The sequence below is a fragment of the Lepidochelys kempii genome, chromosome 1 (assembly GCF_965140265.1).
Source record: "Lepidochelys kempii isolate rLepKem1 chromosome 1, rLepKem1.hap2, whole genome shotgun sequence".
In the NCBI taxonomy this organism is placed as follows: Eukaryota; Metazoa; Chordata; order Testudines; family Cheloniidae; genus Lepidochelys; species Lepidochelys kempii.
The window spans coordinates 225,479,032-225,504,749 of NC_133256.1; the positions used below are offsets into that span (position 1 = coordinate 225,479,032).

A 25,718-nucleotide genomic window follows, 5' to 3' on the forward strand; every position below is an offset into this window, starting at 1 on the left:
AAAGAAGAAACACGGGTATTTTCCCACTAACTCTTTTTTTCTTCAGGATTCTCAATTACAGACCAAAACAAACATGGAGCTGTTTATTTTCACTTTTGTAATAAAAAGATACATTATTTTCATTACTTGGATGCCCAGAACATACATTCAACATTAATTTATTTAAGAGAGTTTCATTATATTATTGCATATGTTTTGGTCTGGTGCTCAGAAAAGTCTATAGCTTAACATACTAGTTTCTTTACAAAGTTTAAAAAATATATATTGTACTGTGCTTTACTTTCTGGAGGTGTTTATCTAGAATTCCAATGTACTGGTGAGTATATGTTGGTTTGGAGTGTAGGCAATATGCTGTAATTCTTGCAATAGATTATTTCAAATTAGAGGTATTTGGTTAAGTTGGATCCAACACATGCTTCATTTTATAATCAAATAAGAGGTACAAAACATGAGTGTTTTATCTGATATGTGCAAAGACTTGTTCCTCTTGCTAGCTTTACTTCCTTTTGCAACTCCTCTTGTAACTGTGGCCAAACAGCTTTTTTTAAATCTTTAGGCCAAGATTTTAAAAATGACAATTGATTTTGGATGCGCATCTTGAATTAATTTAAAGGGGCCTGATTTTCAGAGGGTGGATATTTTGGCATTTTTTGAAAATCAGGCCTTTTCAGATATTTCAAATTGGGCACCCAAAAATTTGAGGCAAAATGACTCATTACTTTTTGGACTTTCCTCCAGTGGTACCACATTCATTACAATGGTCTAGGGCTAGTCCATTTCTCCCATGTCCTTTATAGTGCTGGCTATCAGGTAAAGGAGCAATAGTTAAGATTTGCCTGAACATTTACAAAAAAAATTAAATTCACTAAGCAGATGAGCACTTTTATACCATACTTATTTATAAACACCATTAGATCAGGTTCATTTATTTCGCTCCATCCTACATCTAGTCAACATAACTTGGTACTTGTCTTAATTAAACTATATTCCAAATATTAAACACAAACTATTGGGTTTTACAAACAGGCATATAACATAATAGTTTGTGGTAAGGATTTAGTCTGCAGTGGCTTGCTTGTTTCAGATTTTAAAGCTCTACTAAAACCAATATTCAGACACAAAGATGTGCACGTTGACAATATTACGATGAGAGACAATCCCTTTAATCACATAGTTCATCTCCAGTTTCAGAATGGCATGGAAAGGTCCAACAATGGGCTTCACCTGACGAACTACACCTGTGGGGGGAAAAAACAAAAATAAGCAATGAAGTTTAATGCAGTGAAATGAAATGGTTTCTGATTAACTGTAGACTATATGGGGTTGTGAATACTTTTGATTAACTATTACATTTACAGAATGTCAGTCTGGTTTGCAAACATACAACAAGGCAATGATTATTCCCCTTTCATATTTTCCCCAGCTCCTGTTTTCAGTACCATTACTAAAACACTGATAATGGAAGAAACGCTGAATACTCTGCAGTTACCAATATTTTCTTCCACCTTTTGCCCAATCTATGCAAACTATTTTTCTAAAAATAGAACATAAAACATTGATTTAAGTAAAGCAAGATGCAGATTATACTAGAGAATGTACAAAGAGATGGCTACATAGAACACCAAGAATGAACTTTCCACTCTATTTCAGACAGGAGAGATTACAAGGAACGCTAATTGTTAATAAGCACTTCTCATATACACATCAATCACCACCAATTTTCATATTATAGTGGGCCAAATTATTATAAACAATCCCACTGAAAGCAGTAGGATGACAGCTGGAAGGAGGTAAGTATGCAAGGTGAGTAAGGAACGTGACTATCCGAATCTGGCCTAGTGTTGTTTGAAACATGTTGTTTAATTTTAAAAACTAATCTCTGTTGTTACAGCTGATCACATTTTAAATACATCACTTTCACATTGCTTCATCTGCAGTGGGACATATGATGAACAAATAAAATGATAGTGGAGCAATCAGTTATACTTTTTAAGGCCTAATCTTGCAATTTGTTCTGCATGGGCAGACCTCTGCAGCCAAACAGAATAGGTGCAGGAACTGGGGGCTAAGGCCCTGATCCTGCACCATTAAAGTCAGTGGGAGCTTTGCCCTAAATCAAAATTACACAAGATTTGCTTCCATGAACTATGTTATTCTCCATATTAAACATATCGTACAGCTACTCTATTATTAGTACTTGGAAGTTTAAAGTGGTCAAAGATATATAAATCCAAAGCTAACTGACAGACAGCAGGAATTTGGTATAGAATCCCCTTTTCAAATACTTGATTCTGACAGCTGATGTGTTACTGTGGCATTTGATTTGGTAGGAAAGATAGTTGGAGGGGATTATTTTAGTCTTATTCCTCCTTAGGGGTTATGTTTCAAAGCATATAGCACACCGTCCTTATGGAATTCCAAAAGAATTCTTAGAGCAGTTCCCTAAGAACACATTGGCTTAAGATCTGATGGTGGAGATAAACGTTTGCTTATGTAGGCTGTCAGCACCTTTTTTCTAGTGCAGTGATGACATTACAGCTCTGTTCTGTTTAAATACTGACTAATATCTTCAGCATGTAGTAAAATAGCAAACTTTTCACCACATTCATTTTGCTTGCCATATTTAATGAATACACTTCTTTTAAAGCATCCTTTTCCCCCTACATTTTTTTTTTTTAAAGCTTTCTTGGCCAGTATCCTGCACCTTGTAAAATTGACTTGTGGTAGCAAGGGCTGTGTAGGGGGGAAAAAAACAATCTCTCTGGAATTCCCCTTCCTGTATGGTAGGAAGTGTTTTAATAATATTACATGACGTTATTGTGGAAATCATCTTCCACCTCACTGATGTGAATTTGCACTATGGAATCCAATCAATAGCATCTAATATTTAATCCACTTAATTTCTTTCTTGTTCTTTAGTAATGTTCAGAGGGTAAGGGCTAGTGTTCCTACTGAGTAATCCTTTAATATTTTTAGTCTCACCTCTCAATCTATTCACTCAAAGTCAGATTGCACACCACAATTTATGTAGTCATGCAATTGTGTCTAAGATGGTTGATGCTACAGTACAGAACTTCTGAGCATTATGGCTAGTGTCTGGCTATGCTGAAAGGACAGGAGACATTAGATATGGGTTTAATCAGGCCGCAACTTTATTATTGGATGTCTGGGATTAACCCAGCGGATAAAATGTGCAGTGCAGGTGAAAACCCCCACAATTCACTTGGGGGGGTGGTGGTGAGGGCTTTTTTTCAACCCCTTCTCCCCCCCCTCCCCTTTCTGTTCATGTCCCTCCAGCAGATCCACTGCCAGGCACCTCTAATTCCAGCCAATGCCAAGGGAGGGGGCTTCCACGAGCTCCCCCCCCTTTCATCTAGGTCCCTCCAGCAATTCCCTTGCCAGGACCTTACCGACCACCCTCTCCCCCTCGTAGGAGGGCTTAAGGTGGACTAGAATGATGGGGGGTTGGCTCCCTGCTGTACCAATCAGAGGAGGCCCCAACTGCCCCCAGCTTGCTCAATTACCAAGCACGTCTCCTTAATTCCTTTTCCAAACCATTTATCCGTTCTTTTTTGCCTTAACGTATGGAGTATCTGCACTGAACATCCATTATACACTTAAATAAAGAGTTCCGATATATGGCCTACCACCCGTCATGCTATGCCTGAACAGAGCCCACCTGAACCTGCTGCGAGGAAGGCAAAAAACCCCCCACTGCACCTGGCCAATATGGTGGTAAGGGAAAAATTCCTTCCCAGCCCCCCATAGCGGGGCAGCTAGCATAATGCCCACAGCAGATATAGCTAATCACCCAGCTTATTTGTGACCTTAATAGGGAGGAAGGGTGGGTGCTGCCCAGCCTGTTCCGAGTGAATGAGGGGAGGGGCCAGACCCAGGCCCCTCATTCCTAAGTGGTGAGTCATCCACCACACTGACTGCTGACTGACTGACTCTATCCCCCTCCTCTTCCTCCAAGCCAGAAAGCATTGCCCTCTTCTTCCAGCCAGCCAGCCAATCCCCTCCCAACCCTGCAACCCATTTAAAGTGCAGGGCAGTGATTGTAGCCAAATGCCATTACATTTCATCTTTATTGTCTCTTCTGATTCATTCAAATAAGTGCTTAGTAAAAGACAGGTGAAATTTAAGTTTGCTTTTAGAAGCAGCTGATAGAGGGAAAGAACAAAGGCACCGTGTACAATTTGACAGTTCCTCTATCGTTACTTTGCTGCTGCTTTAAAATCAAGACTAATCATGGGCCTGGGAGTAAATACTGCTCAAATGAAAGTTTTGTACAGAAAATTGAAGTGTGATGTTTTTGTTAAGACTCGCTGTGGTAAAATATGTGGAATGTGGTGTATCCTATATTCTTTCAATAGTTCTTTGTTTTAAAAAACAGATTTTTTTATCTATTTAGATTTGTATACAAAATAAAAAAGGAGTGCCCCTGCAATAAATTGCAAAACAGAAATAAAATTAAAAAGCCAGCGGAACACAAAACTCCTCCTCCATCAAATATGTAGGAGCTGCTTGGCCAGGCTTCCTTACAGGTAGTATAGATGAAGCTGAACCCTCTCTAAGTCCGATTTCTGGAGAAGCTTCCCTGCTGTGCCACATTAGGGTTTTATGATATGTGAAAGAAATTAACTGTAAAATGATCTGGTGGACAAACACATGCAGTAGGACCGCCTAGTGTACAATAATCAGTAACATTTGCTCATCAAGAGTTTCTGTTTCTTCCTTTTGATAACAAGTGATACATGGAACAATTGATCCTTTTCCTCTTACAAGCACAGAAAACCATACACCAGAGCTGCTGAAAAGCTTGTAATGGGGCCTTATAGGACAAAGGCTATTCAGTTATCCAGATTCCGGTAAATCTGCTACAGTTGTCCTGGAAGCGGTTTTGAGACATTATTTTAGATCATGTGCCATAATTTGTCATCAGTTTTTAAGAAGGGTCTGATCCTCCAAGGCCTTGCATTTTCTTCAGTCATTTATGTGTGCAAAGTGCTACCCCATGAGAATTCTCTCCTTGCCTTCACAATGACTGTGGTGCTTTACACCCACTTTGCACAGGGGCAGGTGCCTACACAAGGGGCAAAGCGCTTGAGAATCAGGCCCAGTATATTTAATACACAAGTTTGGTTATTAGTATCAATCACTGTTTCAAAAGCTTTCATCTAAAATGCCACATGTAGTACTTACGACTGCTTTTACACGAAGCAGATTTATCAGGCACGGCAGCATTTGCACAAACATGTTGTTTCACGATGCATTTTGGCAGACCAAAGGTAAGGTTCAGCTTTGTGGTCTGGCTCCTTCCAGCATTTTTAGTTGAATATTAATATTAAGTACAAAAACATACTTTACAGTAACAGGAAGGTTACAATTTTGAACATACACAAGAGTCAAGAATTGCAGGAATAAAGCAGCCACTTTCTTATCTCACTTACACCAGTAATGGAGTAGCTCTGGTGATTGCAATGGATGATCTACAGCCCCCTCACCGAAATACAGAAGCATGCCATGTAAATCAGAGTTAAACAGCTAGCTCAATACAACCTTAGGTTGTATTAACTCGAGTGCAAGTCAATTTACATAGCTCTGAGTATCACCTTTCTCACCCTTGTAAGGTTGAACCCCACGGGTTGCCATCCAGGATTGTCCTGGAGTTCCCAGGAATTAACAATCAATTTTTAATTAAAGATTGTCATTTGACAATAATATGTCCAACCAAAATTGGCCATCCTAGCGCCCACATGTGGAATTGGGGCACACACATTCAAATATTACAGTCACCGTTTATTACATTCAAATATTACAGTCACTGCTGATTTTCCTTGGTTGTATACTGCTAATCTGACCTGGGGGGGAAATTCCTTCCTGACCCCAAATATGGCAATCAATTAGACCCTGAGCATGTGGGCAAAACTCACACACACCTGGGAAAGAATTCTCTGAAGTAACTTAGAGCCCTCCCCATCAAGTGTCCCATTTCTGGCTATTGGAGATATTTGCTACTAGCGGCTGCAGATGTACTCAAATGTTGCACGTACAATATGACAGTGCCTACATCAGAAATCAAAGCAATACTAAAAGGTGGGTCATAAACAGGCTCCAGGTTGCACACCTACTGTGTCTTTTGCTTTTTAAACAAAGACAGTATGCATATTTGGGTCCCAAATAACCATGTGTACTAAATGTAGGCAAGGGTTTCTCACCACTTTTGGTGTCTTCTCAAACTACGAACCTGATGCAGGAATAACTAGGTGAAATATTATGCTGGCCTGTCTTATGGAGTAGGTCAGAGTAGATGACCATAATGATTCTTTCTTGCCTTAGAGTCTATAAAAATCTATTCATCTTTATTAGGGCTTTCAATTAAAAGCAATTAACTCACGTGATTAACTAAAAAAAATGAATCGCGACTAAAAAAATTAATTGAGATTAATCATAGTTTTAATCGCACTGTTAAACAATAGAATACCAATTGAAATTTTTTGGATGTTTTCCTACATTTTCAAATATAATGATTTCAATTACAACACAGTATACAAAGCAGACAATGCTCACTTTATATTGTTATTTTTTATTACAAATATTTGCACTGTAAAAACAGCAAACAAAAGAAATAGTATTTTTCAGTTCACCTCATACAAGTACTGTTGTGAAATCTCTTTATCGTGAAAGTGCAACTTACACATGTAGGATTTTTTTTGTTACCTAATTACACTCAAAAACAAAACAATGTAAAACTTTAGAGCCTAGAAGTCCACTCAGTCCTACTTCTTGTTCAGCCAATCACTGATACAAACAAGTTTGTTTACATTTACAGTAGATAATGGTGCCCACTTCTTGTTCTCACTTTCTGGTGACATTGTGAACAGGCATTCGCATGGCACTTTTGTAGCCGGCATTGCAAGGTCTTTACGTGCCAGATATGCTAAACATTCATATGCCCCTTCATGCTTTGGCCATCATTCCAGAGGACATGCTTCCATGCTGATGATGCTCGTTAAAAAAAGTAATTAATTAAATTTGTGACTAAACTCCTTGGGGGGAGAACTGTACGTGTACTACTCTGTTTACCCACATTTTGCCATATATTTCATGTTATAGCAGTCTCGGATAATGACCCAGCACCTGTTGTTTGTTTTAAGAACACTTTCTCTGCAGATTTGACAAAATGCAAAGAAGGTACCAATGTGAGATTTCTAAAGATAGCTACAGCACTCGACCCAAGGTTTAAGAATCTGAAGTGGCTTCCAAAAACTGAGAGGGACGAGGTGTAGAGCATGCTTTCAGAAGTCTTAAGAGCAACACTCCAATGCGGAAACTACAGAACCTAAACCACCAAAAAAGAAAATCAACCTTCTGCTGGTGGCATCTGGCTGACTCAGATGATTAAAATGAACATGCGTCGATCCGCACTGTTTTAGATAGTTATCAGGTAGAACCCATTATCAGCAAGGATGCATGTGGTTGAAGCATGAAGAGACACATGAATCTTTAGTGCATCTGGCACATAAATATCTTGCAACACCGGCTACAACAGTGTCATGTGAATGCCTGTTCTCACTTTCAGGTGATATTATAAACAAGAAGCAGGCAGCATTATCTCCTATAAATGTAAACAAACTTGTTTGTTTGAGCGATTTGCTGAACCAGAAGTAGGACTGAGTGGACTTAGTTTTATTTTTGAATGAAGTTTTTTTGTACATAATTCTACATTTGCAAGTTCAACTTTCATGATAAAGAGACTGCACTACAGTACTTGTATTAGGTGAATTGAAAAATACTATTTCTTTAGTTTTTTACAGTGCAAATATTTGTAATAAAAAATAAATATAAATGAGCACTGTACACTTTGTATTCTGTGTTGTAAGTGAAATAAATATATTTGAAAATGTAGAAGACATCCAAAACTATTTAAATAAATGGCATCCTATTATTGTTTAACAGTGCAATTAATCTGTGATTGATCACAATTAATTTTTTTAATAGTGTGATTAATCGTGATTAATTTTTTTAATCACTTGACAGCCCTAATCTTTATCTCTCATCTTCTCTGTTTTGAACACCCTGAGCGGTCTCTTTGATTCAAAACCCTCCCCATCTCCCCAACTGCATAGTTTCCTTATCCTTTGCCATCTTGTATCACTGCCTACCTCTTCTCTGGAACCTTTCCCCCACCTTCAAGAATGTAGATTAATAACAAGCATAATAGTGGTGTTGTCTCACCTGTCCTAAAGAAACTTTCTCTATACCACTTCAGACCTTAATCACAGAGCTCCCTGAGTTTGCTATTTGCTATTACTCAGTTTGGAGTCATTTCTCTCTGTCCACTTTCCCTCCCAACTGGATTCCCACCAAATCTTGTCACTTCTTCTTTATCACCTGCAAAATCCACCTCTTCCTACCTGACCCCACCGTTAAAAGTCTGGTCCATGATCTCATTGTCTCTAACGTCAGTAACTTTTCTTCAACCTCCTGGTCTTTCATCTCTCCCCAATCCAGTTCACATAGATGCTGGAACTAGGGGTGCTCCTGCACCCCCTGGCTTGCAGTGGTTTCCATTATATACAGGGTTTACAGTTTGGTTCAGTGGCTCTCAGCACCCGCACTACACAAATTGTTCCAGCACCCCTGTCAGTTCATTCAATACACCGCAAAGTTATCTTCCTTTGTTCCTCCACACAAACACACACACCCTGCCTTCCTGATTTTTCCATGATCAAATTCATAGCCTCATCTCACTTTCAAGGCTTGGCACACTGTTACCCATGCCTGCATCTTGGATCCTTGCTCCTGCTCTCCTAATACACCCTCATTCAATCATTCGACTCTACAACCTGAGTCTGCCTGTCGGAACCCTTAATCTCTTTCTGGCAACTCCATGTTACTTTTCATGCCATTTCCTATGTCTAGAACAGTCTCCTTCTTACATGATGCCAAGCAACCTTGCACTCTTTCATCAAGTCCCTTCTAAATTCTCACTTTTCATCTGGCCTTCCACCACTAACAATCCATTCTGCGCACCTATCTCATAGCTTAATCCTTTAGTTGAGAGCTTAGCTCATGTCAAAACTAAAACACACACATACACCTCCCTCCCATATGGAATTAACAAGATTTTTAATTGCTCAAGGACTTTGCTTTCATGGGTCTCTCTTCTCCTCCCCCTTTTTTTGAAACCTTGATTCAGTCTAGATTATAAACTCTTTGGGGGAAGGGAATTTGTCTTGTAAAGCGGCATGCATACAAAGGACATCTTAAAGAATAATATGTAATTTTCATTTTCAAGTGAGTTCTATTATAATAATAATAATTAATAATAAAAATAGCAAATTCATAAAAATCCTTAGAGAAATTAGTACTGATTTTGAAATCTAAATGACTGAGGTGTTACTTAAGAGAGAACATTAGATAAATAAGACAGTAGTGTTAATATTGTTAATCCTTTCATCAATATTTCTATTATTATAATCAGATGCTGCAGGTATTTCTTGGCTTGTCTATATCTCTAAGATATAATTACATTTTTCCCCTTTGAAATATGTAGGACCCTCAGGCAGTTCACCTCCATGTCTGGTTTCTGCTTGTATTTTTGTATTATGCAGTCGATTTGCTAATAAGCCTGAATCTTGAACTTGGGAGAACCACTTTATGACCACATTAACCCATTAGGGAGTACAATCCAGAGCGCCTGATCCTATTTTTGCATTAGGATTTGGCTTCAGGAAATCCAGACTCTATCGGACAAGGGTTATTAAATGTAAGGCAACAAGATTATAAATGTAAACTAAAGAATTGCAATCAATTTTGATTAGCTCAACTCTTCAACAAATGTTTCAGTCATTCCCAACATACAGCACCTATTTATTACAGACATGTCACAATTATATCTGGGGTAGTTTGGATATCACAATCCCTATCACCCAACCTTCGGTAACTTGTGTCTCTGCATAGGGCAGCTGTTTTTAGTTAAACTTCCCCCATTAATTTTTAAGTAGTAGTATTCCAGTGCAGCCCAGAAGCCCCAACCAAGATAGGGTTGTGCTAGACTCCACACAAACACAGAGTAAGAGACAGCCCCTACCCCGAAGATCTTCAATAAAAATATAGACAAAGGGTGGAAGATAGTATTTATTATCCCCATTTTACAGATGGAGAATTGAAGCACAAAGAGATGAAGTGACTTACCCAAAGGCACGTAGGAAGCCTGTTGTAGAGTCAGGAATTGAACCCAGATCTCCTGAGCTCAGGTCCTTAACTACAAGACTACCCTTATTCTCTTTAGCACCCTCACTTAACCCATGGAAAATTTGCGTCACAGAGATACCCATTTATTGGAACAAGCAAATGTTAGTAATGACCATTGTGCATAGGCTTGATCCTCTCTCCACTGAGATCAATGACAAAGCTCCTATTGATTTTAATGGTGCAGAGTCAGAAGTGATAAACACCCATTTTTTCATGGTCTGTGTGTATAAAACATCCTTACTGCATTTTCCACTTTATGCATCCGATGAAGTGAGCTGTAGCTCACAAAAGCTTATGCTCAAATAAATTGGTTAGTCTCTAAGGTGCCACAAGTACTCCTTTTCGTTTTGCGAATACAGACTAACACGGCTGCTACTCTGAAACAATTACCATTGTTGCTCTTCTAAAAGTCATTTGCTGTGTCCTTATAGCACGAAAACATAAGAACAAAACTAATAAACAGTTTTGTTTGTTTTCTTGTCCCGGTCTCCTTCTTGTGATTTCTCTTAGCTGGCAGCTTAACAGATAGAAGCACTTTTTGTCCTCAGATAAATCCAATGACATGATTATTTTGAATAAAGTAAAATCTCACACTTGATTTTACATGGAAGTACTAAATGCAGCCTATCTTTGGTGAGGATAAAGGACTTGTCTTGAAAAAGAAGCCAATAGATTGTATTAAATGGTTTAACTGTAAGACTCCTGGGTGCTCAGAAATCAACTTGGGATAAATAGTCATGGAATTATGGGAAGAGTAAAGGGTACATGGTAGCTGATATTGAGTCCAAATGAGGAATGAACCACATTCTGGAGTCTTAATCTGCAGTGTACATATTAATTCAGCTCTACTGAGAATAACGCACACTTTTTTGTCTGTTTTTTTATGTGATGTACTTTTAAAGAGACACCCTGGAAAGGGTATTTGAAAAGGGAAAAAATTGGCTGCATATTTGAAATACCAAACGTAGCCAAACAAGTGTCAGCATATCTAGCTGTTCACTTTTCTTTAAAAATAAACAGGTAGAACTATTAAATAGTTGTTTATTTTTGGCTTGATCTGGCACCACTGAGGTCTGTGGGAATTTTTTTCATAGACTTTATTGGGAGTGGGACCCTCAGTGCAATTTAGAATATATGAAAATAATCAGCGAGAGTGCACCATAAAAATAGCATATGGAATGTCACATTGAATATTGTACAACATACAGCTCCTTCAGTACATTTGTTAGTGTCATTTTCATTGTGAAATATAGTCACAGGCTGCAAAGAGAGGGGGAAAGATTGCAGTAGCTTTGCCTGTCAGTCAACTTCTAACAGCCATGCTATGGTGACAGCTACTCTCTGCAGAACCTGCTGTGGTTTGCCAGAGGAGGAGACTTCAGCTGCCAGTTCTGATCAGGCCTGTAGGAGCCTGGGGCAATGGGGACCTGTTTAAGAAATAATGAGGGGAAATTGGCTGGCTTGCGATCTATGCCCCTGTTACTTCTGCCACTGAAGCTGATGGCAACAGTTCTATTTACTTCAACAGGAGCAGGACTGGACACTAAACATGGCTGCCAAGTGTCATGTGTTTCATTTGACAGCTCTGTCATGCCTTCGTGCATTTCAGAGGTTGGGTCACACATTCAGTTGGTCCGTTCCTCCAGGCTGGCCCTACTGCCTAGCCAGCCTGCCTACCTATGGCCAGAAGCTGCCTGGAGACGTCAGGCTAGGTAGCCAGAGAGGCAAGCTGTGCAGCAGGTTCAGAGAAAGATCCATTGGTTTTCCTCAGTGTAAATAAAAACGATGAGGAAGAAAAAGGGAAGTAGGGTTTTCCCTGTTTAATGCTGAAATTGCCCCAGGGTGGCTTATCTGACAGATTAATGATAATACCCGCGTATGAAGTTTGGAAACTGTGGTAGTTTAGCTGCAGGGAGCAGAAAAAAGTGAGACATTGAGGGACAACTTTGAAAACAGACTGATTTTAATGATTTTCTCTGGAAAAGTTAGTAACTACTTTATCCAAAAAAAGTAATTGAAAATTGGATCATCATCTGACCAATAACTGGGTTAAATTTAGAGACTAAATTCAATTCCTGGTATGTGAAATAGAGGGATGTGAGTCCTGCTTTAAGTGAAAAACTTAACTGTGGACCTGTGACTGACCCCTAAGAGGGGAGTTTTTCAAAGATATAACACATATCCTATTTTTTCCCTCTTGCCATTTCTCCATGAACCTTTACGTGGACACTGTCAGCACAAATTGACTAATTTGAAAAAAATCAAGCATCTACTGGAACCCAGTGACTGAAGAGAGTTCCTTCCCTGTCCTCAACAGAGCTGCAGAGCCTGACCTAGTTGAAATGTAGCCACAAAAGCTGGCTGGAAACTAGAATTCCTGTTCTGTAGGAAATCCCAAAGTATAACCTCCCTCTCCCCTTCCCACCCCTTCAAAAAAACATAAAAAGATCCTATCAAAAACACTGCTCTGAAATAGAACAAAAAATGAAATTACAAAATTTGCCCTGGAATGGGAATTCCAAAATTTTGTTTAGGGAAAAAAAAAAATCAAGACATTTCCTTTTGACCTTTTCAAATGTTTCTGAGGCTCTCTGAGATGCCTAGAGCCCTTGCAGCCTGCCAGGTGGAAAACTGGACAGCTCAGGTTTCCTATTGGTTGGTGCTCTCAGGCCTTCTGGGATCCTGAGGAGCCAGGAACCCTGGAACTGTGTATTTCAAGGCAGGCTGCCTGGTGGGCTACCTCAGAGTCAAGGACCCTAGGGGAATAAGTCTCAGAGCCCAGGTCATCAGACACAGGCTTGCGCTGCAGGGCTATAAAATTGAAGTATGGATGTTTTGGACCCTCCCTGCTTATGGGGTCTCAGAACCCGGACTCCAGCCCAAGCCTGAAGGTCTACACTGCAATTTTATAGTCCCAGAGTCCAAGCCCTATGAACCTGGGTTAGCTGACCAGGGCCAGCCATTGCTGTGTCACAAGTATTTTGTCACAGTGTAGACATACTCTGCGAGACCTGAATTTGAGGTATCCCATCCGGCAGGCTGCCCCAAAGCATGGGAGGCTAGGGATATATTTACACTGCAGCTGAGAGCCAGCCTCCCAACCCGGGTAGACTGGCTTGCACTAGCATGGCTCAAGATAGCAGTGTGGAACTTGTGGCCTGGACTTTCAAGGCCACTGGGGCCACTAGGCTTGAGATTCTGAGCTCCCGCCCGAGCCACAAAGTCCAGCTGCCTAGCTCCCAGGGTACGTCTATGCTGCAGTGGGGAGCTTAGCACCTACCTGACACCGTAATTATCACCTTGAAAAGCATCGAGCTTTAAAAGCGTAGAGCTTTTAAAAGTAATGATTGGATTTTTTTTTTAACAATTTCAAAACTATTTCTTTTCTCCTAAATGCAATATAAGAAACAGCTGACTTGTGCTGAAACTTTACCAAAAATTTAAAATTCATCTTAAAACAGAAACAAGCATGAGAAATTTCAGCCTGAATGGTTTAAGTTTGGCAAAGTCATAAGCAACTGAAAACAGGGGTTTATAATGGTAAGTGTTGGGTAACTTTAACTATAGGCACCACTGTCAGCTCTGTCCATAATTCTATATTTTTGACCACATTTATTTTTAAGTTTATTTATTTATGTACTCTCCTTTTCTCCTCCACATCTATTTCTGTATACTTTTATATACACAGTGGCCAAAATTTTCAAAACTAGAGGTACCATATTCAGAGGGGCCTATGTGATTTAAGAGTTTAAGTTTCATAGATTCTCAATTAGATTTAAGCTACTAAGTGCCTAAGTCACTTTTGAAATTGGGACTTAGGCACTTTTGAAAATTATATCCTACATGCCTTAAGTTGGCTCCTAAATCCTTATTTATGCTTCTAAATAAGTTACCTGATTTGGGTGCTCCACACTTTTGAAAATTAGGGCACTTTTTAATGCACCAAAATAAGGATTTTAGAGTCTAACTTTAGGCACCCAGTTTTGAAAATCTTGGCCAGTACTGCAAAAGTGTACCTAACAATTACAGATATTTATGGCCCAGTTATATTCCTGTGAACAAATTCTACATTAGCATGGAATCCACGTTAATATATCCACCTATGTACCTAATCTTCTAAACCTGTTACACTCAGTGAAATATTCAAAATATACCATCAAACAAGAATGAAGGCCTAATTCACAATGCTGTAAGGGTATTATACTGCAAAGTAAATGGGAATCTATTTCAGTGTTTTGAATTTTGAGTCATGTAACCATATTTATGTTTGTCATGTGTGGCAGCTCAAGGATTAATGCTATCTTTGGAGATATTTTTGATGCCTGCAGTGGTGGTTACCAAGAAATAATTTGTTTTCTAAAGAAAAGTAATTTATTAATAAACCAGATTCTATCAGAAATTCCGGAAAAAACACACGACAGGAGCCTTTATCATTATTGTCACAAATAATTCAAGAGCAATGTAGATAAATTCCATTAAAATGGTGAGGAAAAATGAAAAGGATCATTTAGCCTTTGAATGATGGAAAAACCTTAAGTAATGTGGTAGCTCTTTGGAGATAGCAGGCAGTATACGTATCTGGGAATTGCCTATATTCTGACATCTAGATTGTGCCTGTAGGCACAGTTGTGAGCAAGGAGTAGACTTGGGAAACAGAGACTTCCTTCTGAGGCACAATTCCCTCCCTGATTTCTACTTACTCTGGGGCACTAGCTGCCTCAAGGAAACCTTTCTGGGTGTGGTGTGGATGGGGCCATAATACCACACCCCCTTCATGACAGGGTTACTATGTACATAGGAACTCTGGATCTTTCTGTTGACCAAATACACTGAGATGTGCCATCCCACAGCATCTCTGGAAGCATTATAATACTTCCAGAAATTGTTAAGTAGTTAATGCACCCTCATTCCCATCCCAGCCTGGTTCAGGTCCCTAAGCACCATTAATGAACCCTAAGTAATTATGGTGACAAACAATTAAAGCACTCACAGTCATTACAGTGACATAATGAAACTTTATACACACGCGCGCGCACGCGCACACACACACACACACACACTAACTTACTCACTCACTCACTGACCTTTGGGCAGAAACAGTGTGGAAAAATTTAGCCAAGAATGTGCATTGTGTGCATATGTGAATGTTGTATACTTCCTGAAATACTGAATCAGATAAGAGAGAACTTTTTATTATATTACCTCAGAGAAGCTTCTATTACCTCCAGAGAAGCTTCTATTTGGGGCTGTTCTTTCTCCTCAAACTCCCACTTACTAGAGTGATCCCATCAATTCTCTGTTTTTCTGATATAACCACCATTGCAGTTTATTTCCCTGGTCCTAAACATCTTGATCTGATATTTGTATAGTTTGATTAAAGTTCTGTTTATCAAGACAGGTTTCAGAGTAACAGCCGTGTTAGTCCGTATTCGCAAAAAGAAAAGGAGTACTTGTGGCACCTTAGCGACTAACCAATTTATTTGAGCATGAGCTTTCGTGAGCTACAGCTATTGAAGTGAAAAAAGCTATGAAAGCTATGAAGTGAGCTGTAGCTCACGAAAGCTCATGCTCAAATAAATTGGTTAGTCTCTAAGGTGCCACAAGTACTCCTTTTCTTTTTGTTTATAAAGAGTTTATAAATGATTAATCAATTGTAATAGATTGCTAAAGAGCCAAACTGACAACAGGTTGCTTCTAACCATCTATAACGCCTTCCACTGATGTCTCTATGTATAACACACACTACTCCTGTAACATGCTTATGACTATTAATCATTTATTAACCCTTTATAAATCATTTATAAATGAAACTTTATGTAAAGTCTGACCAAATAAACAATTATGTCTAAGCTCTTCAGATTGCAATGAAACAAGTCTATGAAGTTTTCAAAATGGGTTATAAATTCTTATAAATTTAGGATTAATGAGTCTTAGTTACAAGGAATTCACTTTCTTGATTCATAAGGAAACTACATTAGAAATGCCATGCTCAGGGATATTCTCAATTAAAAATGAATCTTACTTTACTCAATGACCATGTTCGATGGTTCAAAAATTTGGGATGCAACTTATTGTAAATGCAATACTTCAGTTGTTCATCAAAAATTAATTTTATGAACACTTGTGAGCTTTAGAAAGCTTTTCATTGAATAGAAGGATCTGTAGTTCTTAACTATTAACAGGCTTCATGGAATTTATAAGTTTTTGGCCAGAAACGAATGATAAATATTTTCAAAGCTATTATCTGTCATGTTAGATCATATAGCTTAAGTATTGTGAAAGAGTTAAAAGCAACCTTGGCTTCTAGTGAGGTTTGGCTTGTTTACGAATACTGCGATCTTTATTAAGGGTACCCAATAAATTCAGAAAGATGTGCTCTTATCTTGGTTTTGGCAAACTCAAAGTGCTTTTAGATCTTGGGTTTGCCTTGGGGCCAAAACCTTGCAAAGGGTTTCCAAGCTGACAACACAGTGAGATTACGCATGCACTAACTGCACTTGCACTATCCTCAGAGACACAAACTATTTTCCACTATTTTCATTTTTCATTTTTTCTGTCCTAAGCTTTTGAAAATTTTATCTGGGTTCAATAGGTTTAGTTTTTCAGCTGTCACAAAAAGATGGGGAAAACATCAAGGCTGAATGTTAAAATAAGAAAACCTAAATCATCTACACCAGATATGCCTGTGTGTAGGCAAAACAATCTCTTGTTTAACTCACAATGTCTATTTATTTATATCTATAGTTTATTAGTCCCAGTCATCATAGTCCTTAATGTGTGTGCAATTACCATTTTGTGTATGTCATCTGAGTGCACATTTATTAACATTTGGATCCTTCCAGTCGCATTGACACACAATCCAGTTTCAGCCAACCTCCAATACAATAGCATATCCATGTCACCAAGGCAATTAATTATTGTAACCTTAAGCATTTCTTGGCTGTGAGCCACATTATGGCACACAGCAGGACATGACTGTGTGATTCAATTTACCAAGAAAGATAAAGCACCTAATCCTGAGGATTTGGTGTGAGAGCCCTTACACAGCTAGTAAGTCATCACCTGGGGATGATGGCTGTGTTGTTATTGTTAGCAGAATTTCTGAAGAATGAAGTTTTCTGAGTGATAATGCATGCTAATCCCTGACCAAATTCACAGAATAAGACTAAAGTAAGGGGTCAGTACACCACATTTAACCCCTTTAAAGATAATGATTTCTTTTAAGTGAGCCATGGCATCTATGCATCATGCTGGGAAAGATTTATGGTTTGGCTTGAGTCTTATTATTTTCTCTGCGCAGCTCTCATGAAGTGCAGAAGCTGCTGCAGGAATCAGATCATAGGAGCAGATGTACAAACTCAGTAGCGGCAGCACTATCATTAATAATAAAAATTCTTTGCACTTTGAGATCCTGGACTGAAAAGCAAAAGTGCTTTTGCAAACAGGACCAAAGCGCCTCACAATGCTGAATTCGCACAGTGAGTCAGTGGCAATGCTAGATTCTGATATCACTCACGCAGGTGTAATTCTATTGATTTATACAGGTATAAATAAGAGCAGAATCAACATTCTGCTGGTGTATATTTTTCTAATGTGTGAGGCTCACACTTTTCTAATGTGTCAGACTTCACACATATGGCCACACTTCCTCATATACATAATCTGGAGGACCACACCTCAATACATTGTTTAAAAGTTAACAGAGCATATCATACTATTTGTCTATAGTATGTAATTTGATCCAGTGACCGACAGCAGTGGTGAAAGCTCGGATGCTAAGTATCAGTTCCCTGAGTCATTCAGTTTTCCCCAAGTAGGCAGGGTTTTGAATTCCCATTGCAATTCACAGATCTTCAACAGTAAGATTGATTTGTTTGTTGTTTTATGAAAACTTAACAGAGGATGACATGTGTTAATGTTTTTGTGGTGTGTTACATCTTCTATATGAGGGCCAGAGAGGGATATAGATCAATGAAGAATGTTTCATTAACTAGCTACTGTACAATGCACTGGAGTGAAACTTGGCATCAGACAGATTATTTTGCTTGAGCAGGAAAATAATTCTTGCTAGAAAAGTGCACTCACCATTTTTCTTATAGACAATGAAAATTCAGCTCCTACTTGACTTTCTTGCTCGTTTTCAGAAGAGCCCTCCAACTTCACACATTTTGGGGGTGCAGGGGAAATGCTTCGACTACTGAAAGAACAGGAGTACTTGTGGCACCTTAGAGACTAACACATTTATTAGAGCATAAGCTTTCGTGGGCTACAGCCCACTTCGTCAGATGCATAGAATGGAACATATAGTAAGAAGAAATATATATATGTACAGATAAGTTGGAAGTTGCCGTACAAACTATGAGAGGCTAATTAGTTAAAATGACCTATTATCAGCAGGAGAAAAAAACTTTTGTAGTGATAATCAAGATGGCCCATTTAGACAGTTGACAAGAATTGTGAGGATAGAACCAAAGCCCAATGCCAACTCTGTCCACATATTTATTCAAGTTACACCATCATAGGACCTAATCACATTAGCCACGCCATCAGAGGCTCGTTCACCTGCACATCTACCAATGTGATATATGCCATCATGTGCCAGCAATGCCCCTCTGCCATGTACATTGGCCAAACTGGACAGTCTCGATGCAAAAGAATAAATGGACACAAATCTGACATCAGGAATCATAGCATTCAAAAACCGGTAGGAGAACACTTCAACCTCTCTGGCCACTCAGTAAAAGATTTAAGGGTGGCAATTTTGCAACAGAAAAAACAGAGTCAAAAACAGACTAACAAGAAACTGCTGAGCTTGAATTAATATGCAAACTAGATACCATTAACTTGGGTTTGAATAGAGACTGGCAGTGGCTGGGTCATTACACATATTGAATCTATTTCCCTAAAGTTAAGTATCCTCACACCTTCTTGTCAACTGTCTAAATGGGCCATCTTGATTATCACTACAAAAGTTTTTTTCTCCTGCTGATAATAGCTCATCTTAACTAATTAGCCACTCACAGTTTGTATGGCAACTTCCAACTTATCTGTACGTATATATATATTTCTTCTTACTATATGTTCCATTCTATGCATCCGATGAAGTGGGCTTTAGCCACAAGTACTAAGGTGCCACAAGTCCTCCTGTTCTTTTTGCGGATACAGACTAACACGGCTGCTACTCTGAAACCTTTGACTACTGAGTAGGGCAGTCATCAATCGTCTGAAAGGGCAGATTCAGATAATGAATCTAGCATCCAGCCTACAAAATGGCTTCTAGGCAACCTCTTCTCAACAGTGCAGCTATTGATAAGACAGTCTGGCATACAAAAATGAGATTCTTTGCTGAGGAGCTGCTCCTGTGAAGGAAGGAAGCCTGGATGGAAATAGGCAAAACTAGGAGAACAGAGAAATACCACCTGAAAGGGTGAAAACTGGTCTGTATCTTCTTTCATATAGGGCTGAATAAGCCCTTCTAAAAATGTTTAATTACATCACTGCTTTATATGCTGGTTATAGATGGCTGGACTGCTGAAGTTTTGTATTGCAAGACATCATTCATTGTTGCATCACGCTAGTGACACTATAGTTATGATGGAGATTTATTATTATTCATTAATTGTTTGTAATTGTGTCCAGAGAGAGAATGCCAAATTAATCTCCCAGTATACCTGGCCCAACTCTCCTTGATTTCAATGAGAGATTAGCCTGCTTACACCTGGGCTCAATTTGGCCAAAGAAAAGGAGCTGAAGGAAGATGATTATTGTTTGTATTACAAGGGTGCCAAGCTGCCTGAATCAAGACTGGGGTCCCATTGTGCTACACAACACATATCTTATGAGACAGTCCCTGCCCCAAAGTGCTTACAATCCAAAGAGTCGAGAGAGAGAGAGAGAAACAGTCGGAGGGAAATAGAAATGCAGACAGTGATTTGCCAAAGGGCACAGGGCAGGTCAGTGGCAGAGTTCAAAACAGATCCCAGGTTTTCTTTGCATTCAGTGCTCCATTCATTAGTCAACTCCAGTGATAGAATATAATTTAATTTTATACCACACACAGATTTGTAGGGCAGATATGAAAAGTTATAGCCACAAGTCTGGCAAGTGATAGGACTACAAGTATATTAAGAAAGGGCTTCTCAACAAGTCACACAAAAAACAATATATTTTATGCCACTTATTCTGTTTAGTTTGTCTTTTTTTAAAAGTCTCTGTCCCAAAGAAGTATATTTAGCAATGCTGATAATGTGGGCGTAATCATGACACTGGTATGTGCAGAGTTTAGTTATATCCATAAGTGCTGTACAATGTCACTCTTTATATTATGGTCCAAAAGACACAGCATGAAATACAGTAGTTTGCGAAAGAGCCAGTCAAGCCAAGATATGGATAGTGCTGTAAATCAGGAGTAACTCCATTGAGGTCAATGGAGTGACATTGGTGTAACAGTGGTGTGAGAGGAGAATCAGACCTTTTGTTTATGAAACACAGGAGCTCATGTTATAGGTATCATGATATTCTCTGTTCCTGGACTAATCAAGCATTTGTAAGTTGCACTTTCACAACAAAGAGAATGCACTACAGTACTTGTCTGAGGTGAATTGAAAAATACTATTTTTACAGTGCAAATATTTGTAATCAAAAATAATACACACGTTGATTTCAATTACAACATAGAATACAATATATATGAAAATGTAAAAAACCATCCAAAATATTTAATTCATTTCAATTGATATTCTATTGTTTAACAGTGTGATTAAAACTGCAATTAATCGCAATTCATTTTTTTAATCACGATTATTTTTTTTAGTTAATCATGTGAATTAACTGCAATTAATCGAGAGCCCTCCTGGAAAGCTTTTGCAAACAGCAGTAACATTTTTATTTTACATGCAAGAATATACTTGGTTTTGCATGAAATCTTACAGTACAAATATCAAAACAGCATTATTCTTAGGTACATTAAGGACTTTAAAAAACCTTCCTGAGATTTACCAGCCTTGCTGACTACAGGTGGTATTATATATAGCTAAGAAAATAAATGTGTAGCTGAGGAAAGAGCTTTATAGTACCTGATAAGACCTCAGGCATTAATAGGATATTAATGCATTCTTCATCTTTCACTGACAGCTGGTTAAAGAGGTATGCAGCAAAAAGTCTGTAAAAGGCTTTAAAAACCCCCCCAAGGTGGGTCTATACTTTCCCCTCCCCACTCTCTCTTGTTAAGAAATGATTTAGAATGGCTAGCACTCTCTTCAGAATGCCGTGCAAAACTCAGGTTCCAACTGTGCCTGGTGTTAGGAATCCCACCGCATTTTTCGTAAGAAAAATAGCATGCTTGGCATCTGTTTCAAATATAAATCGGAGTAATAATATTGGAAGCAACTATCTGCACGATATTGTCTTTCTGCTACTAGCCTGGAAGTCTATGCATATTGAGGAACCTATCCCTCCAAACTGGCTTCCTTCCTTTCCACGCCATTGAAACTATTCTCAGCAGGGTCTGGATAACTTCCTCCTCGCCAATTTTCAGGGCCTGTGCTTCAAACTCACCCCCTTTGGCCTCTCCACTGCTTTTCATACTAGGGATTGTGGCTTCCTGCTTGATGTCATCTCCTTCTTTGGCTTTTTCACCATTGACCTCTCATCACTCTTACCCTACCTCTCTGGTTGTTCCTTCAGTGTCTCCTTAGGTAGACCCACCTCCTCCCTCTTTCATTCCTTGAGACATTCCTTGAGGTAGGTCCCTCAGGGCACTTTCCTCTCTAGTCTCCTTTTCTGTCTCGCTCTACATCCTGCACCCAGGCACTGTCATTCATTCATACAGCTTAAGCTCTACATGCTGACAAATCACAAACCTACCCCCTAACTGGTGTCCTTCTGCCCAGTCCTGCACCTCATTAAATCTCACTGACATCTTCTCCTGGGTGTTTTACTGTCAACTTAAATTCACAATAGCTAAAACTGGACACCTGATCATTCCTCCCAAACCCTCTTCATTCCCCAGGTCTCTGCCATCACCATCCCCCCTGTAACTCTGGCTTTAACCTAGGGGTCAACATCAACTCCTCCCTGTCCCTATACAAAAACCAGTAGGCAGCAACATCTTCCTAAATAACATTTTTGAGATCCATTCTTTTCGCTCTGTTTATACAGGCAGTACTCTCATGCAAGTCATCATCATCTCACATCTTGATTACTGTAACATTCTCTTCATAAACTAATAGGCTATAAGGCCAGAGAGGACCATCATGATCATCTAGTCTGACCTCCGGCACATTGCAGACCACAGAACTTGGCCCACCCATTCATGCAAGATACCTATAAACTCTGACTGAGTTACTGAAGTCCTCAAATCTTGATTTAAAGACTTCAAGTTACAGAGAATCCACCATTTATACTAATTTAAATTTGCAAGTTACCCATGCAGCAGAGGAAGGAGAAAACCCCTTATAGTCTCTGCCAATCTGACTTGGGAGAAAATGCCTTCCTGACCCCAAATATGGCAAATCAGTTAGTCCATGAGCATGTGGGCAAGGCCCACCAGCCAGATACCCTGGAAAGAATTATCTGTAGTAACTCAGAATCCTCCCCATCTAATGTCCCATCATCGGCTGGTAGGGATACTTGCTGCTAGCTGTTGCAGATCAGCTACATGCCAATGATGCCATTGTAGGTAGTCCCATCATACCATCCCCTCCATAAACTTATCAAGCTCAGTCTTGACGCCAGTTAGGTTTTTTGCCCTCACTGCTCCCCTTGGAAGGCTGTTCCAGAACGTCACTCCTCTGATAGCTAGAAACCTTCATCTAATTTCAAGTCTAAACTTGCTGATGGCCAGTTTATCTCCATTTGTTCTTGTGTCCAAACTGGTGCTTCACTTAAATAACTCCTCTCCCTCCCTGGTATTTATCCCTCTGATGCATTTATAGAGAGCAATGCTATCTCCCCTCAGCCTTCTTTGGGTTATGCTAAAAAAGTCAAGGCTCTTTGAGTCTGCTCTCATAAGGTAGATCATCCTAGGAGTTCTCTCTGCACCTGTTCTAGTTTGAGTTCATCTTCCATAAACATGGGAGACCAGAACTGTAGTATTCCAGATGAGGTCTCACCAGTCCCTTGTATAAAGGTACTAACACTTCCCTGTCTCTATTGGAAATATCTTGCCTGATGCATCCCAGGGCTGTGTTTGCCTTTCTTTTTTTTTTTTTTAAAACAGCTGCATCATATTTGTGGCTCATAGTCATCCTGTGATAAACCAATACACCCAGGTCTTTCTCCTCCTCTTGTCACGTCTAACTGACAAGCCCCCAGCTTATAGCAAAACTTCTTGTTGTTACTCCCTAAGTGCATGACCTTGCAGTTTGCACTATTAAATTTCATCCCATTTCTATTACTCCAGTTTAAAGGTCATCCAGATCATCTTGTATGATATTCCAGTCCTCCTCCCTTCCCTATTGGCAATATCTCCCAGCTTTGTGTCATCTGCCAATTTTATTAACACACACCTTCTTTTTGTGCCAAGGCTATTAATGAAAATGTTAAATAAGGTTGGTCGCTGGAGAACTCCACTGAAACCTCCCTCCAGCCTGACAGCTCACCTTTCAGTATGACCCGTTGTCCTCTTCCCTTTAACCAGTTCCTTATCCACCTTTCAATTCTCATATTATTCCCCATTTTCTCCAATGTAACTAATAATTTCCCATGCAGATCTGTATCAAATGCCTTACTGAAATCCAGGTAGATTAGATCTACTGCATTTCCTTTGTTTAAAAAATCAGTTATCTTCTCAAAGAAGGAGATCAGGTTGGTCTGGCATGATCTACCTTTTGTAAAACCATGTTGTATTTTATCCCAATTACCATTCATCAATGTGTCCTTAGCTACTTTCCCTTTCAAAATTTGTTCCAAGACCTTCCTTACAGTTGAGGTAAAACCAATGGTCTTATAGTTTCCTGGATCACGTTTTTCCCCCTTTCTTAAAAATAGGTATTATATTAGCAATTTTCCAGGCATAGGGTTTAATTCCCCAGTTTGCAGATTCATTAAAAATCTTTGCTATTGGGCTTGCAATTTCATGTGCTAGTTCCTTTAATATTCTTGGATGGAGATTATCTGAGCCCCTCCAATTTAATCCCATTATAAACTGTTTGAATTTGACTTCCACCTTGGATGTGGTCATTTCTACTTCCGTATCCTCATTACCATTGGCCACCCTGCCACTGTCCCTAAGCTCCTTGTTAGCCTTATTAAAAACTGAGGCAAAGTATTTGTTTAGGTGTTGGGTCATGCCTAGATTATCTTTAATCTCTACCCCATCCTCGGTGCTTAGTGGTCCCACTTCTTCTTTCCTTGTTTTCTTTTTATTTATATGGCTAAAGAACCTTTAACTATTGGTTTTAATTCCCTTTGCAAGGTCCAGTTCTGCTTGGCTTTTGGCAGTTCTCATTTTGTCCAGGCACTTTCTGACCTCCAAGAGGTAGTTTTCTTGCCTATCTATCCCATCTTCCATTCCTTGTAGGCTTTCTGCTTTCTCTTAATCACCTGTTTAAAATGCTTGCTTATCCAGCTTGGTGTGCAACCCTTCCCTACAAATTTTTCCCCTTGCTTGGGATGCAGGCTTCAGATAGTTTCTGCAACTTTGACTTAAAGTAATTCCAAGCCTCCTCCACATTCAGATCCTTGAGTTCTTCAATCCAGTCCACTTCCCTAACTAATTCCCTTAATTTTTTAAAGTTTGCCCTTTTGAAATCAAGGATCCTAGTTGCAGATCTATTTGTGTTTATCTTTCCATTTAGTTTAAATTAAACTGAATTTGCTCATGATCACACAAACCAAGGTTGTCCCCTACAACCAGTTCTTCTATCAGGTCCTCACTATTCACCAATACCAAATCTAAAATGGCCTCACCTCTTGCTGGTTCAACCACTGTGATAGTTGTTGTCAGCTATCACATCCAGGAAAATCTGGGCCCTACTATTATTAGTAGCATTTGTCCTCCAATCTATATCTGGCAAGTTAAAGTCTCCTATAATCACACAATTTCCAGTAGTATTTATTTCATGAAAAACATTAAAAAGGTCTCTATCCATATCCAAATCAGACCCTGGGGGTCTGCAGCATACCCCAAGCACCATCCCCAAGCAAATACCTGGTAGCTTTCTTCTTCTGACCTATGTGACACCCACATCAGCCTCCATCCTATTCACGCAAAACATTGCCACCAAGATAGTTTTCTTGGCCTGTCAACCTGATCAAGTCCCCCCTTCCCCCCACCCATCTTCTCCATGGCACCAAGTTCAGGTTTTGTCTCATTGCCTTCTTGGCTCTACATAAATCTTTTCTTCCCTACTTATCTGACTTTGTGTCTTATTGTATCACCCTCCCCACCAATCCACCCACAAGTCCAACCATCTCCATGCTTTCTTCCGCACCTTCCCTGAACTGGTCCATGA

At 39.3% G+C, this 25,718-nt stretch overlaps 1 protein-coding gene across 1 annotated transcript in view; it reads right to left on the reverse strand.

Moving 5' to 3' along the window:
- Positions 1-130: 130 nt before the first annotated feature.
- FBLN1 (fibulin 1) overlaps positions 131-25,718 on the reverse strand; it is a 101,885-nt gene continuing 76,297 nt past the window's right edge. The window contains exon 17 of the mRNA XM_073329642.1: positions 131-1,238. Coding sequence (XP_073185743.1) covers positions 1,099-1,238 — 140 coding nt within the window. The 3' untranslated portion in view covers positions 131-1,098. The remainder of the gene's footprint in view (positions 1,239-25,718) is intronic.